Genomic DNA, 13877 nt, shown 5'->3' with positions numbered 1-13877 from the left:
CCTCCCCCTCCAGCCGCCCCTCCCCCCGCCCCGACGACATCCTCATACTCAAGGAACTCTTCTACCTACCGTGCTTCGACGACAACAGCGGTGGCGGCGGGGCTGGGGACGGTAGTACGGGCAGATTCGACGGAGCCGGCGACGACGCCGGCAGCTGTCGGTACAATCTGGGTGACTGGCTGGCGAGAGATGCGCCGGTGTCATGTCGGTCGATGCTTCCGGCTTCGCTCCGGAACCTAACTTGGGAGCAGCGTTTGACTGCTGACTTGGCGCTGACGTCATCGCCGTACGGGTATCAGGAAGGGGGAGTCGGTACTGTGACGGCGTCGTCAGGTGGTGTGTACGGCGGCTCCATGGGAGATGACGTGGCAATTGTGGGGGGCTACTACACCATCGGGGCGTCTAGTATCCGGAGTGGTAAGTGTGTGTGGGGGGGGTGATGGTGGTGTTGGTGTGTGGTGGTGTGTGGACAGGTAGGTAGAGTAGGTAGAGTAGGTAGGGTAGGTCCTCCCTCCCTTCTTCCCTCCCTCCCCCCATCTCTCTGCAGCTGGTCCTCTCTCGGCAGCCGAGAAGCAATCGACACCAGCAGTTGTTGTATTCATTCCCTCCCCCCCTTCCCCCGGGGGGGGTCTGGTACGCTCTTGCCCTGGCAGCAGCTTCACTCGTTTGTGGTTCGTCTTTCCCCCGGGGGCCCTTTCCCCCTCACTTTGCTTGGCCTTAGTCCCCGGACGCGACCGCTGGCACATCGCCACACTCGTCCTGGCGGCCCTCACGAGCTGCGCCGTGGTGCTGGTGGCTGCGTGGGTGGGACTGGCGTGGGCGTCACGAGCGCTGGCGACGAGGCGCATGCGGCGGGAGGAAGTACGGCGGCGGGAGGAGGTACGGCGGCGGGAGGAGGCACGGCGGCGGCGGAGACATCAGCAGGTGGTACGACATCCTGCTGGCCCGGGCCCGGGCAGAGAGCCCCGGGCAGAGGGTCGGGCGGAAGGCCGGGCCGGGGAGTGCGTTGTGTAGGCGGGGCAGGTGTAGCCGATGTGATGTAAGACACCTGAAGACCTTCCCAGTGAGGGGGTATGGCTGTTCAGACACGTCAGCGGCTCGGGTGTGTGGGGGCTTGAAGGTTTGGGAGGCCCAGCAGGAAGTGGCTTTCCGGAGGTCAGCATGTTGCAGGAGCTGGGTGGGGAAGTATATATGGTATGTACATATTCATATATATGATATGTATGTATGTATGTATGTATGTATGTATGTATGTATGTATGTATGTATGTATGTATGTATGTATGTATGTATGTATGTATGTATGTATGTATGTATGTATGTATGTATGTATGACTTAGATTACACTGTGGGCCGCGAGAGCCGGGGGCCGAAGCCGAAACACAGCGCAAGGGTCGGGAGCACACAGCACAAGTCGGTTAGTCTTGTGTGCTCCCGACCCCGACTCAGATTGCCAACACTCTACGCAGCCACTCCGCAGCCACTCCATCCGGGGTTGGCGCTGCATTGAATGTATGTATGTATGTATGTATGTATGTATGTATGTATGTATGTATATTATATATATTATCATTTCTGTATATATATACATACATACACATATAGCCAAGGAAACATGTACGGCGACACCAGCTCCGGTCCGAAGCACCCGGCGGAGAGCGGGAAGGAGGAGGAAGGAGAACGCGCTCAGAGGGGAGCTCGGAAGTCAGGCCGCTGGGTTGCATGGAGTAGGAGCAGAGGAGAGCGAGGGGTGGGGTCTGGCAAGGTCCCAGTCACGATAAGGGCCACGGGTGGGAAAGAGCCTCCCGAGGCTGGTAGGCGAGATTTACAGGGGGGGGGAAACTGCCCGGGAAGGCGTTACGTTGGGGGCGGAATTCCAAACCCCAACTGAAAACCCCAACGAACCTTTTTTCCCGTACCGTGCAGCGCATATCCTGGCGCGTCCCCGGCGAGGCGCCGCGGGGAGGGGAGCCGCAGCGGCAGCAGCAGCAAGCAGAGCAAGAACAGGGGGGGCAGCAGCAGCAGCAGGACGGCGCCCTGGGGCCGGGTACTGGCGGCGGCAGTGGCGGTGGCGGCGGAGGCGGAGGCGGAGGCGACGACCGAGGCGATAACACTGGCCACGTGGGCCTTATGTTGGCAGTAGCCCCCGGCGACGACGCGGCCCTCGCGGTGGAGCTGGATGGGGTCTTCGGGCAGCAGCCCCCGGCAGCGACAGTGGCAGCAGCGACAGCTCCAACATCGGAGACGGCGCCGGTGGCAGTGGCGGCGGCTTCAACGGCGGCGCAGGAGCCCCGCACGGCAGCGGTACCGACGCCGGCGCACCCTCCAAGAGCCCCCTGTCCAGGTCCCGACTCGAGCTCATGTACACCTGGAGATGGCGGCCCAGACGGGGGAATCGTAACGGGGAGCAGACCCGAAATACAAGCATCAACAACGGAAACGGCAGCAGCAGCAGCTGAGGTACCATCAGCCGCAGCAACGGCGGCAGCAGAGGCAGCAGTAAAAGAAGAAGATGAAGATGAAGCAAGAGAGCGGTAGCAAAAACCACACGAGCAGCGACAGCGACAGCATTAAGAGCTGCATTAGCAGCAGCAGGGGTAGCAGCAGGCCGGGAGTGGAGCGGGAGCGGGAGCGGACTGCGAGAGGCTTCCGGGGGTTCTGAAGCTGTCTGAGGGGAGTGGCAGTCGCAGCGGGAGGGATACGTGTGCGTGCGGAGCTAGGAGGGTAGCCGCGGAGGAGGAGGAGGAGGAGGAGGAGAAGGAAGGGTCAATGGTGATACGGCTGGGGGACCTCACCGTCTCGTCATGCCTTTGCCTCTGCTGCCGCCGCGGTGCAGAATGTACGGCGCCTGTGCGCCGGGGCTGCAGCCGGAGTATATGCCGCTGGCGGCAGTTGGGTTTTCAACCCCCCACCCCCCCACCCCCCGCCGACGCGGACGCAGACGCCTCCAGATCTCCTGAGGAGCGGCTGTGGCCGTTTTGAGCCCTGTCACTGCCTGAGGGGTTGACTTGTGGGGCCTTGCGTGGCCATGGCAGTCAGTCCGGGTTGCGCTCCGTGGGTTTGGTTGAGCGGGGGGATTGGGTTGGGAGAGAGGGAGGGAGAGAGGGAGGGAGGGAGAGAGACAGAGAGAGAGGCGCGGGCGTTGTGGCGTGTCGAGTGCGTTGCTGTGATGGTGCAGGGCGCTGAGATTACGCCTTAAGCATTACGGCTGGCAATCTTTTGCACGTCTTCATACACCTGTTGATGTCGTGAGGACTTAGGACAAGGACGCCCTTTAAATTTATGATGTTTGTACGGCTTTTTATACGGTGGGGGTGGTTGTTGGTTGGACTAAACTAAGCGACTGTTTGGATAGGGTAGTAGTTGTGTCCATTTGTGTGGGATTCATATGCACCCTCGTGCCCCTTCCGCGCTCTCAACTGGGGCCTGGTCGTTGGTTGTTGGTTGTTGTTTTGGTTGTCTCGAGTGCGGATCCCTTCAACCCCTTCGGCCCCCGATACGATCCGGACTGTCCGCCCCTGTTGTTCTAGCCATGGTTTTCTAACCACAGTGTTTTGGGGTGGTGGGTGAGGTGATGCGATACCTCTGTTTTGATACGATGGTCATACCATGACACGATATATGATATTGATATGCTCCGAGGTGTATTGGTGACCATTTTTGTGTTGCTCTTAGCATTTGTACAATACCTAATTTTTTCACTTGCCGCCGATGTGCGTAACCCTGTATCGGCGTGTTTCGATGCTAGACCGTTTCTTCTTCCAGCGGCGATGTTGCGGACTTTGGTTATCCTTTTGACTGTGTGTGTGTGTGTGTGTTTGTTTGTGTGTGTAGAAAAATGTGTGTACAATTGTATGTGTGTTGCAAGGTGATGCTGGGAGTCCTAAACATACAGCCTTGGTCCAAACCCGCTCCAGGGGGCCTTGCGTTCGTGATGGAGGGGGGGAAAGCAGCGTTCTCCTGGTCTGTCTGTCTGTCTGTTTGGCTGTCTGTCTGTCTGTCTGTCCGGTCCCACACAGCAATACACGTGCACGTCACACAAGATGTTGCCACCTCACTCCAAACCATTGAACATGAGTGACAAAGAAGGACGCGTCGAACCTGCGGGCAAGCGCGCAGCTTGAAAAAAAGCGCGCACCTCTGTGCTGCCGAGTTCTTGTTGAATGAATGACCAGGGGGAGTGAAATGAATTGGCATCGCAGTGGAGCAGCGTCATATCACCCCAGGGCTATCCACACCCATACGTTAACTGTAGAAGTTGTTGTACATGGTTATGCCTGATCTTGCCTCCTAAGGAAGAAATCCATGCACACAAACATTGAAGCATCAAAAATGCGCGGCGGTAATCATCATTATGGCGCCCGCGAAAACCAGGTCGTCTGAGTGAGGGCGAGGATCACACCATTGGTCATTTTAACATTGTTCCAAGAGTAAGCGTTGTCTGCCCTACTACTCGGCTAGTAGAAAGTGGCACTAAAATCAGAGCGCACCGGAAGACAAGCTCACGCAGAACATCATAAAACACAAACTGCACGCCAGGACGAGGGCTGTCCCAAAAATGGCAAGGGAGGGAGGCCCAGGTCATTGACCCAGCTCCCTAAACAACGCACGATTGTCCAGCAGCGATCTTTAAAAGTAGCAGGAGCGCCCACGCGCACCAGGTCGTCGTTCAGCGTGGATTGAGGACGATGAGGGCGGTGCCGTACAACAGTTTATTGGACAAAAATGCGATTAGTGTAGAAACTCGGAGGCATGTAACTGCCGTACTGCCACGTTATATTGGTGCTATGCAATTGGCGGAAGGTCACTAATGTTGTGCCAGTGGGAAAAGCCCTTAGGCATGGAAAATTGATTGGCACCAAATTGCGTAGCACCAATAATGTGCATATGCAGTACACTGCCAACACGCGGCGAATTAAGAAGCCAGCCTGCTACCTCCGAGGGGCTCGTAAAGCACGTATTGTTTTCCAACGTGGGGAGTAATTAATTTTGACGGTGTTTATGATGTTCTTTCACGTTTGCGCGTCGGTGCTTTGCTCAGGGCGGGTGGTCCCAGGTCTCCGGAGCGCCACCAAAATCTGTATCACAATTGCATCAACTTGTCCTGGTACTCAACAATATATTGATGGCTCCACAAGTTCCAGGTAAACCCTAAGTAACCACAGGTAACGCATTGAAGCCATTCAAGGGAACGGGCTAACAAGCCCGGGTGGGCGTCGACATAAGGGAAAATTGAGAAGCGCGATATCCGGCGGCACCTTAGCGGCCCCACCACGTCTACGCTCCAGCCCGTAGCACGGGATCTTTTGGCCGCCTCTTAGCCCCTCTTAGCGCCTGGTGGCCTTTGACCGACTTTGCCGCGACGGAATCGGTGCCTGCATGGCGCGATGGCTCCCGCGCATGCGTTACATTGGCGGTTCCACATGGAGGTGAATGCTCCAAGGGGGCATCAGGGCATCAGGGCTCCCTTTTGCGAAGTTGGTGGTTTCCGGATGTTGAAGTTAATGCAAATATTGATTGCGATGGGGCGATGGTATTATGACAGAGCTTCGTTGCCGCGTCGTTGTGGAGGTCTGCAAGGTCTGTTGATGGCGATCAATGCCACGTTGTAAACGCGTAAGCGTTGCCGGAGTCAGCCGGTAGTTCGTGCAGGTCCGTCAAGAATGTGTTTGATAGGTGTGGATGGTTGGAGGTTGAGTGCTCGGACTAAGGCCCGCGGGCTGTTGCTTAGGGTGAGCTGATGATACGGTCCGTAAGAAGTGTCTGCTGTACATCTATTCCTCCGGTAACATGCAGTCGCCGCGCCGCACGCCTCAATCAGGATAACTTGAGTTGTTCTAACCATTTGTTAATTTTTAATTGAGCTTCTGTCCGGCCCAGCTGGTGGATTGCCGCGTCCCGGGGAGCGGTGTTTTCTTGGCACAATCCTTCTTGGCACGCTACGTTCTTCGCCATGCACATGTATACGGTGAAATATAGGTATGAATATGAAAAATACTTATAGTTCAAAATCTTTCGCATCAAAATTTTTAGCATATAACAAGCTGGTAGGTCGGCGCACCGTACCGGCGATGGAGAACTGAAGCCTATAATAACAAAGGGGCTTGCATAAACAATAAGGATGAAATGTAACTTAATGCAAGAGCTTTTGTTGGTGTGTACATCGCCCCACAGGTTCGGAACGCAGGTTTAATGCAGTGATATGTCGTATTACAAAAAACGCCATTTGCATTGCACATATATGTTATGCATCCATGTTTAAAAGCACATCATAATATTATAATAAAGAACTAGTCGCTAGGGGACCTACAGCTGGCCGTATTGGGTTTCCGTCGCAGGGTACCGTATCACAACTGCACTACACTGCAGGACTTCAGAGATGAGTAGATAGCAGCTTACTATTATGTTTGACACACCTGACATAGCAAAATCTCACATCGGCCAAGATGGAAGGGCGCATACATGAAGGTACTCCCTATCTTCACAACACTTGGCGTTGGTCCTGCTCTGGATTGGTGCGAAAATGCAACTTCGTAAATAGTTACAGGTTGAGCTGCAAATCTGTCGTTTTCTTCCTCTTGCACCGCAGCACGATGGAGAACCGCAGCATGCACTTTCGCACAGACACCTCGCTCCACAACTCCATAGTCCTTCATAAGCTTTCTTATCACGTAATTATGCAGGAGCTGGATTTCCGAAAGGAACTCACGAAAATCGCCGCGCAAGTGTGGTCATCAAGGAGACAGCTCAGCTTCTCGATGGTCTGAACGAGGATGAAAATCGCTGCAACGCCCTCATGGCCGAATTGGAGGCTTTGTTGGCTGCTTCTCAAGCTGCATCTGGCTCCGCCACCTGTCAAGGCGCCAGTCTCAAAACTGTGAATTTCACGACAATGCAACCCCTCGAATTCGCTTTAGATGAAGGAGACGAGGATTACAAGGATGAAGAAGATGAGAGCCCTTTCACTGAATCCGTAAGCAGCCTGTCTAGGCTGGGCTCGGTTTTGTTCAAATTGTGAACTCCGGCTTGTGCGGTTCGCAGCTTCTAGCCAGTTGCGCAAATTGTAGGTTGCTAGGCATTGCGTCTTCACGTTTCCCATTGCTTTACATAATACTAGCTGCAAAGAAGGTAGTAAGCGATTGTCCGATGCCGCCGCCTCGTGTTCTGGTTTCTCCGGTTTTGTCTGTTGGGATACAAACGTCGTTATCCTTCATCGCCATAGACTTCACCCCGTCTCGGCTCATGACAGCCCTTGAACTTTAGCCCCTTCACCCCAGCTCTCAATCTGCCCTCCCCATCCCCGAATCGATCCGTCTCGCAGCTCTCCACACGGCGCCTTAAGACGCTGTGCGCCGTACACCGTACGGCCTCGGTCATGACCCCAGAAAACAACCTGGAGTCAGCGCTCTGCATTCGTGGTACTTCGGCCAGCTTCACGGCTCGACACGTCAACCTCCCGCCGCCACAGCCCCTGCAACCCCCGCTAATAGGCGGCCGTGCCGCCCCACCCCCGGCCGAGTGGGGCCGCCGCGCGCTATCGTTCTCACCTGCCGCCGGCGGCGGCTCTTTCACTCTCTCTAGGAGCGCTCCCTCCCAGCCAAACCTCAAATTAGGCACCAGCACTACGGCGCCTCAAATCAATATGACATGGATCCCTCGCGATACGGCGAGTACGGCATCCGGGGATGGCGCAGAGCCGCCGCTGCCGCCGCCGCCGCTGCCCGTCCGTGGCAATCCGTCGCAGCCACCAGCGGCGTCAGAGCATCGTTCGGGCTTTATTGCATGGGCTGTTCGGCGCGCTCCATCGAAACAGCGATCTACCAGTATATTGTATGAGGCAAGCTCGGCTCGGCCTCTGTCGCCTTCACCGCCGTCCTGGGCCTTACCATTGTCACCGACAACGACGACGGCGAAGGCGATGACGACAGCGGCATGTGACGCGATGGCTCCTAAGGAGTCATCGTCATCATCGACGCTATCGCTTTTCCGCCGCAGAATGTTCTCAAAGTCTCAGAGCGGTCTCCTGCCTCATCTCGGTCGTCGGGCATCCGAAAACACCATTCTTGGCGGTCATACGGCTCCGAAATCCGTCAGCGGAGCGGACTCCGTGCCACAGCCGGGATCCATCTCCGCTGGCGGCGGCGGCAGCGGCTGCGGCGGTAACGGCAGCGGCGGCGGCAGCGCTGTTGGAAGGACTCCAAGGACCTCTTCCAGCGATGTCCTGCGTTCGTTCCGCCCTGGGAAGGATTGAGCAGGTCGTGACGCGCGCCTTTGTTCCCTTGAGCGAAAGCGCACATGTGCCTGTGGGTGCTGTGGTCCGGAGGAAAATGAGACTCTAGTTGAAATCTAATTGAAATCTAGGAAATGTAAGTCCGCTTGTGGTGGGGGACCCGTCGAGCCCAAGGCAGCAAACCCAAGCGAGGGAGAGAACGGGAGGGGAGTGAGGTAGGGGGGTAAACGTAGCAGAAGACGTTTACCCACTTCAAACGTGGCAAAACAATTACCGAAGGACTGAAGCAACGAGCAGCCCAAACGGTGCAAGTAGGCCTTGTGAGGAGGGTTAGGGAGGGAGGGAGCGCGTCGTGGGAGCTGGCGAGGGGAGACTGATGGCCACTTGCCTTCCGAAACACCTCTTCTCCCGCCCGAACACGGACATGTTGGCTTGTTGCGCTTGATGGAGCTGCCTGACGTGTCCATTCCCAGGACAACTTAATTCATTAGTCGGAGTACTGGAAGGCTTGGGATTGCCGTACGACATTTTGGATGCGCTGACTGGTTCTGATATGGCATCTCGTGTCTGTTTGGCTGTACGGGACTAAAAGTCGAGTTTACAAATGGGAATTCTGGTTTGTGGGTGCGTGCGTGGGCGGGTGGGTGGGCTGATGAATTCATCAATATAGCAAGAGGCGTTAAGAGAGGTTTATTAACTGCTGTGGTATAAGGTGCTGTTGGTGCATCCAGCAGGCCAATAAGGCCCATTAAAAGAGCAAAGCTATTTTTTGACCCTACACGTAGGGACAACAAAAGGGGAGAGGAACGAGGGGGCCGAGCGCGATGGAGGGAGGGGACCCGGGGAGGCGGAACGGGGGAGGCGGACGATTAGATTAGAAAGTATCAAACATTCTTTGGGGACACTCGTCCATTCCTTTCGCTTTTTTTGCTGAGAGTTATCTGTGTCTGTGCGTGTATGTATGTTTGTTTGTTTGTGTGTCTGTTCTTCCCCAATTGGGAGATGAGAGTGCATGTTCTCAAAGTAGTAGGTGAGTATCCATCCAATAAAAAACCCTTTATCTTAACCTGATTGTCTGACAATATTGCCTTATGCATGGTGAAGTGTGACCAGGTACGGCAGTTAACCATCTGTGAGGTGCATTGCCATACAGACTGCTCCGCCGGGACCCGCAGTATCAAACACAACAATTGTCGTACTTGTTGTGTGGTACAACGGACACTGCGGCTTCTTTCCCGCTTGCCTTATGACTTGGGCTCTGAGCTCAGAGCACACGTTTCTCATTACTACATGCCAGTGTACGTACCTATCCATCTCTCATGACAATCTCTCAAAGGGTTTAATACCCCGTGCCCAAGTGTACGGAATGCATTAATAAGATTCAATACGGCAATGCCGTTTAGTTGCGATCTGCCGCCGCAACCCGCGAGAATTGTTTGAGTTTTCCTTCCCGTTCCAGCGAATGCCTCAATGGGCATTTTGAGGGGGCTCGCATGTGCACCCTTTTAGCAGGTTGCGATGAAGTGATGGTGACGATGGGGACCTGGCTGCATGAAGCGTTTGAGGATGGTAGACGGGGTTCTGAGTTCTTGACGGAGATGGACTCCCCAATTTCGCGTCAGCTGTCGTTGCGCTTAAGTGCAAGAATGTCAGAAGGGTATGTCAGATGTTCCAGACTGCGGTGTTGATAGCGATGTGTCTGTCCTCTCAGGCTGGTTTGTGCGCGTGTGCTCTTGTGGCTTGTGGTTTGTAATTCTCGGTGCAGTCGATAGCCGAGGCGGCTGTGCATGGGAATGGGTGGGGAATATAGTACATATGCTGTAGGCGGCTGCTGAGGCGGCGGTTCCACCTCATCCTAACTCGGCAACCATGGCATGGCTGCCTTATATCTCGTAATGATTGTGTGTTTAATGGCCCTATGTGCTTCATACTGCTGCGTACGGCGTGTGGTACGGCTTTCTCCGATGCATTCCAATCATTATGATGGCACATCTGCTTGATGTACAATTACGCTCTAAAAGTAATTTTAGGCATTTATCCCGTCATGCGCGGCGGAGTGGCTCCTGGATGGTTATGTTGGGTCGCCCGGGGGCCTCCAATCTGTGGCTAGGTCCTCGGAATTTTTAAAAACTTTAAAGAAACCCTGATTTTTAATTCGTTACTCGAAAGTTGTCTAAGAAGACTTAGAGAACTTAGGGCAGGTGGTGGGCAAGGGGCCCCTTGGCAACGCCCTTCCCATGGGGCCGCCAACTCGTTGCATTTTTACGCCTGGCTTGTGGGGTTACTCGTCTTTTTTCCATTTCTTCTTAAGTGGGCTTTTGCCTTCGGGTTTAGGCAGTGCGCACTTGATTACGCGAAGCCGGTTTTGACGCAAGTTTCCCCAATTTATATTGGCGCATCCGCATTGCCCCCAAGGCGCGACTCATTGCTTCAGGACAGTGGAAAAACTAGATGGACCTGGGCATGCCGCTGCGAGGCATGGGCAAGCCCTGTAAATGCGTATCGCCCCCCCTGGCCCCCATCGCCCGGATCCTGTGTGCATAACCAAGCTCCTGTAAACCCGAGGACAGCCGATGACAGATAGATAGACCGCCAAACAGTCGGACCAGGAGAGAGTCGGCTTGGAGGGATCAGGACGAGAGCAGAGCATGGCCCACCACAGTAATGAACCTTCCCGCCGCTTCCGCGGAGGACGCAGACTGGCACAGCTTCACGACGCCCTGCTGACCCGCTGTCGTACGGTCACGTCGCAGCATGGCCTCTCACCGGGTTTTTTCACCGTTGCCCTCCACTGCCCTCCACTGCTCTGCCATGGCGATCTCTCCAACCCGCTTAACGAGCCGCGCTCTTGCACGCACGGTTCCTTGCACAAGGATCAGACCCACCATGGAAAGGCCGCGAGCGAATCTGACAGTGTTTGACGGACGGGTTGAGTCCTCCGACAAAATTTTGACTCGGAACACGTCCCTTACGGCCGCTCCACAGTCGGAAATGTCACCCTCCGAAACCAGATCGCTCGCAGCATCCAGACTCTGTTGCTATGTTTTTGAAAATTTAATCCTTCGTTACTATTAGGCGATCGGACGGCTAAGGGCTGTCGACCAGCTAAGGGCAGGCACCCTTGAGGGCAAATTGTAGGGCCTTATTGGGTTGCGGGGCGCTGGCGCCCTAAAGGCCACCTTCCCCAGTTTCCTGGGCCTAGCAATCGCCGGCTTGGAGGGCTCTGGAGCGGTGACAGCCTGGGGGAGCCAGAGCTTACTCCGACATCGACTTGCTGTTGGCGGGCCTGGAGCGTTAGCTTTGCCTCCACCTAGGCCCGCGCCGTCCAGATCGTTCCTAATCAGGCAACCCATCTACTCATAGAGACTGCTTGGGGGCTATAACTTACAGGGTGCGTGATCCCCACCGGCGTGTGTCTCAATGTTTTGGGTTGCTGTTTGAAAAGCACCTTTAGCCGTTTAGTGTAGGACATCAATGGAGGGTCAGAAAGCTGCATTACTAAGGCGCGCCACTCCGCTGCGTTACATAGGCCGTGAGGCTGGGTGGGCTGGGTTCCCTCCATTTTAAGAAGGCGCGAGCAGGCGAGAGGTGGTTTCTTCTTGCCGTAGCTAGCGGCCATGGCCATCTTCTTTTAAACAAAGCTAGTGACAGGGGTGAAATCTCTCAGCCCTTTTGCAGAGGAGGGATTGGACGCGGCGCCACGGTGGTCAGATCTTATTGTGGCAAACATGGGCGGATAAACCAGCGCAAGCGTGTACACATGTGCATGTGCGCGCGCGTACGGGACGGAGACAAGTCCAGGGGATGGGGAATTTCCCCGGAAGCTTTCAGTGATTACCGTGATAAAGGACAGGTCCTTGGGGACTTTCGTGATTCATAAGAACTGTATATATTGCAAGGTGAGCTGGGCATCGCGTTAGCCCGGAAGGTGGTAGCATCGCTATTTGCCATCTTTACCGTACTGGATCAGTCGCGGAACATGTTGCGCTTATGCCAAAGCTGCGACATGTTGCTATCATAAGGAAACGACACTCAGGTCGTACATTTCGCTTATAATTTGTGATGCTGCCCGACAGTCATCCGGATAATATTATCGCGTGCGTGTGGCTTTTTCCACCGTTGGATAGCCTTCACATGTTCACAAGCGCGGGAATCCTGTAAACTCTGCGCCTTCCGATCAGCTGTATTTTCATAGCGAAAGGATGTGCGAGGATGGCGCCCTCGTAGCTCCCTGCAGTTAGGCTGGAGTTGTAACCGTTCTTTCACAGCGCTGGGCTCAGCTACCGCACACATGTACTCTATTAAACCTCTTCCGTCCAAACATAGCAGCCTAGCGCTGAGATCACATATTCAAGCCCTACCAAGCTCGTTGGGAAAGTCAGTTGGACTTATTGCTGGTGTGAGCAGTCCCGTATATCATGTTCAAAATAAAAGGGAACCCAATACAGCAGCCAAGGTGCTGCACTTGACAGCGCCCATCATGGCTCGGCGCTTTGCTCGTAATCGGAAAAGTGTCGCGGCGCCGGGATGCAGCACGGCGGCTTGTAGCCGCAAGCATGTACACCTCGATACTAGGCTAAAATGCATTGACGGACCTGGGTCACGTTATCGCTGCTCGGCAGCAGCGGCGTCGGGTCTGGGCCATAGTCACAACCACCATCGCCACGACCATGACCACCCTCATGACCACCGCCACGACCATGGCCACCATCATCACCACCATCATTCCGATCATCACGACCATGACCATTACCCAGACAACTGGGCAACGCGTGCGATGCGCTGTGTCGGCCTGGTCCAGCTGGCGTCCCGGATTGAGCACTCGGGACCTCTCGCCGGTGAGTAAGCACGCCAAGTCAACCAACTCTCGCTCATGACTTAAAGTCTCGCGTACGTGGCACAACCTGCATTGCAATAAAGCCTCCACGGGACGAGGAGGGGAATAAGCAATCGGGAACAGAGGGTGGCGCTCTGTAAAGAGGTGGGGGGAAGACTTGGGTCTGGAAACAGATGAACCGCTCAGAGTTGGAGGGCGAGCTGGAGGGGGAAAGGGAACTGGTCAACGAACGCGAATAGTTTCGGAGGGGGGTTAGTTGCTTTTCTAGCAGTTGTGGGCCAGTGCACACCGGAACACTCGGGTGCCGCTGCAGAGGCAAGTAATCACTAGAACGGGTCCTGATTGCTGAGGTCCTCACACCGCTCCATCCGCTTCCAAACTCTTATACTGCAATACTCCACTCCCACTCCCCTCCCACTCTGCACCTCTCCCGCACCGTGAAGAGTTGTTACACGCAATCATTCCAAGCACCCAACCCAGTATCCCCTTTCCCCCCCCCGTCCAACCGCATGCCCCGGTCCCCTCCTGCCCGCTACCTTCCCTCCCCTTCCCTCCCTTGCCATCCCATAGTCGCCTCCATCCTCTGCTTCGTGGTCTCCCTCCTGGCCGCCGTACCCCCGCTGGTGGGGACGCTGCTGTCGGAGCGTACGGCAGCGGCCCTTCAAACCGCGGCTCTGTGCGGGACGTACCTGTTGTCCGGTTTGCCCCAGGCGGTTTCCTCCGTGGCTCTGGCTGCGGGGGGCCACCTGGACACCCACGTACTCATGTCCCTGGCGGTGGCGGCCACACTGTACCTGGGCTTGGCGCATG

At 55.5% G+C, this 13877-nt stretch overlaps 2 protein-coding genes across 2 annotated transcripts in view; both read left to right on the top strand.

The window, feature by feature from the left end:
• The window catches only part of VOLCADRAFT_91888 (uncharacterized protein), a gene marked incomplete at both ends in the record, with an annotated part of 10216 nt that extends 7234 nt beyond the window's left edge, over positions 1-2982 (top strand). The window contains 4 exons of the mRNA XM_002951377.1: positions 54-417; positions 548-879; positions 1927-2344; positions 2942-2982. Of these exons, the coding sequence (XP_002951423.1) occupies positions 54-417; positions 548-879; positions 1927-2344; positions 2942-2982 (1155 nt within the window). The remainder of the gene's footprint in view (positions 1-53; positions 418-547; positions 880-1926; positions 2345-2941) is intronic.
• A 10025-nt stretch (positions 2983-13007) lies between these two features.
• Positions 13008-13877, top strand: part of VOLCADRAFT_117840 (uncharacterized protein) — a gene marked incomplete at both ends in the record, with an annotated part of 9440 nt that continues 8570 nt past the window's right edge. The window contains 2 exons of the mRNA XM_002951376.1: positions 13008-13068; positions 13638-13843. Coding sequence (XP_002951422.1) covers positions 13008-13068; positions 13638-13843 — 267 coding nt within the window. The remainder of the gene's footprint in view (positions 13069-13637; positions 13844-13877) is intronic.

Source organism: Volvox carteri, assembly GCF_000143455.1.
Source record: "Volvox carteri f. nagariensis unplaced genomic scaffold VOLCAscaffold_23, whole genome shotgun sequence".
In the NCBI taxonomy this organism is placed as follows: Eukaryota; Viridiplantae; Chlorophyta; class Chlorophyceae; order Chlamydomonadales; family Volvocaceae; genus Volvox; species Volvox carteri.
Note: the sequence above shows the minus strand (reverse complement) of the source record. Positions and strands in the feature narration are given on the sequence as shown.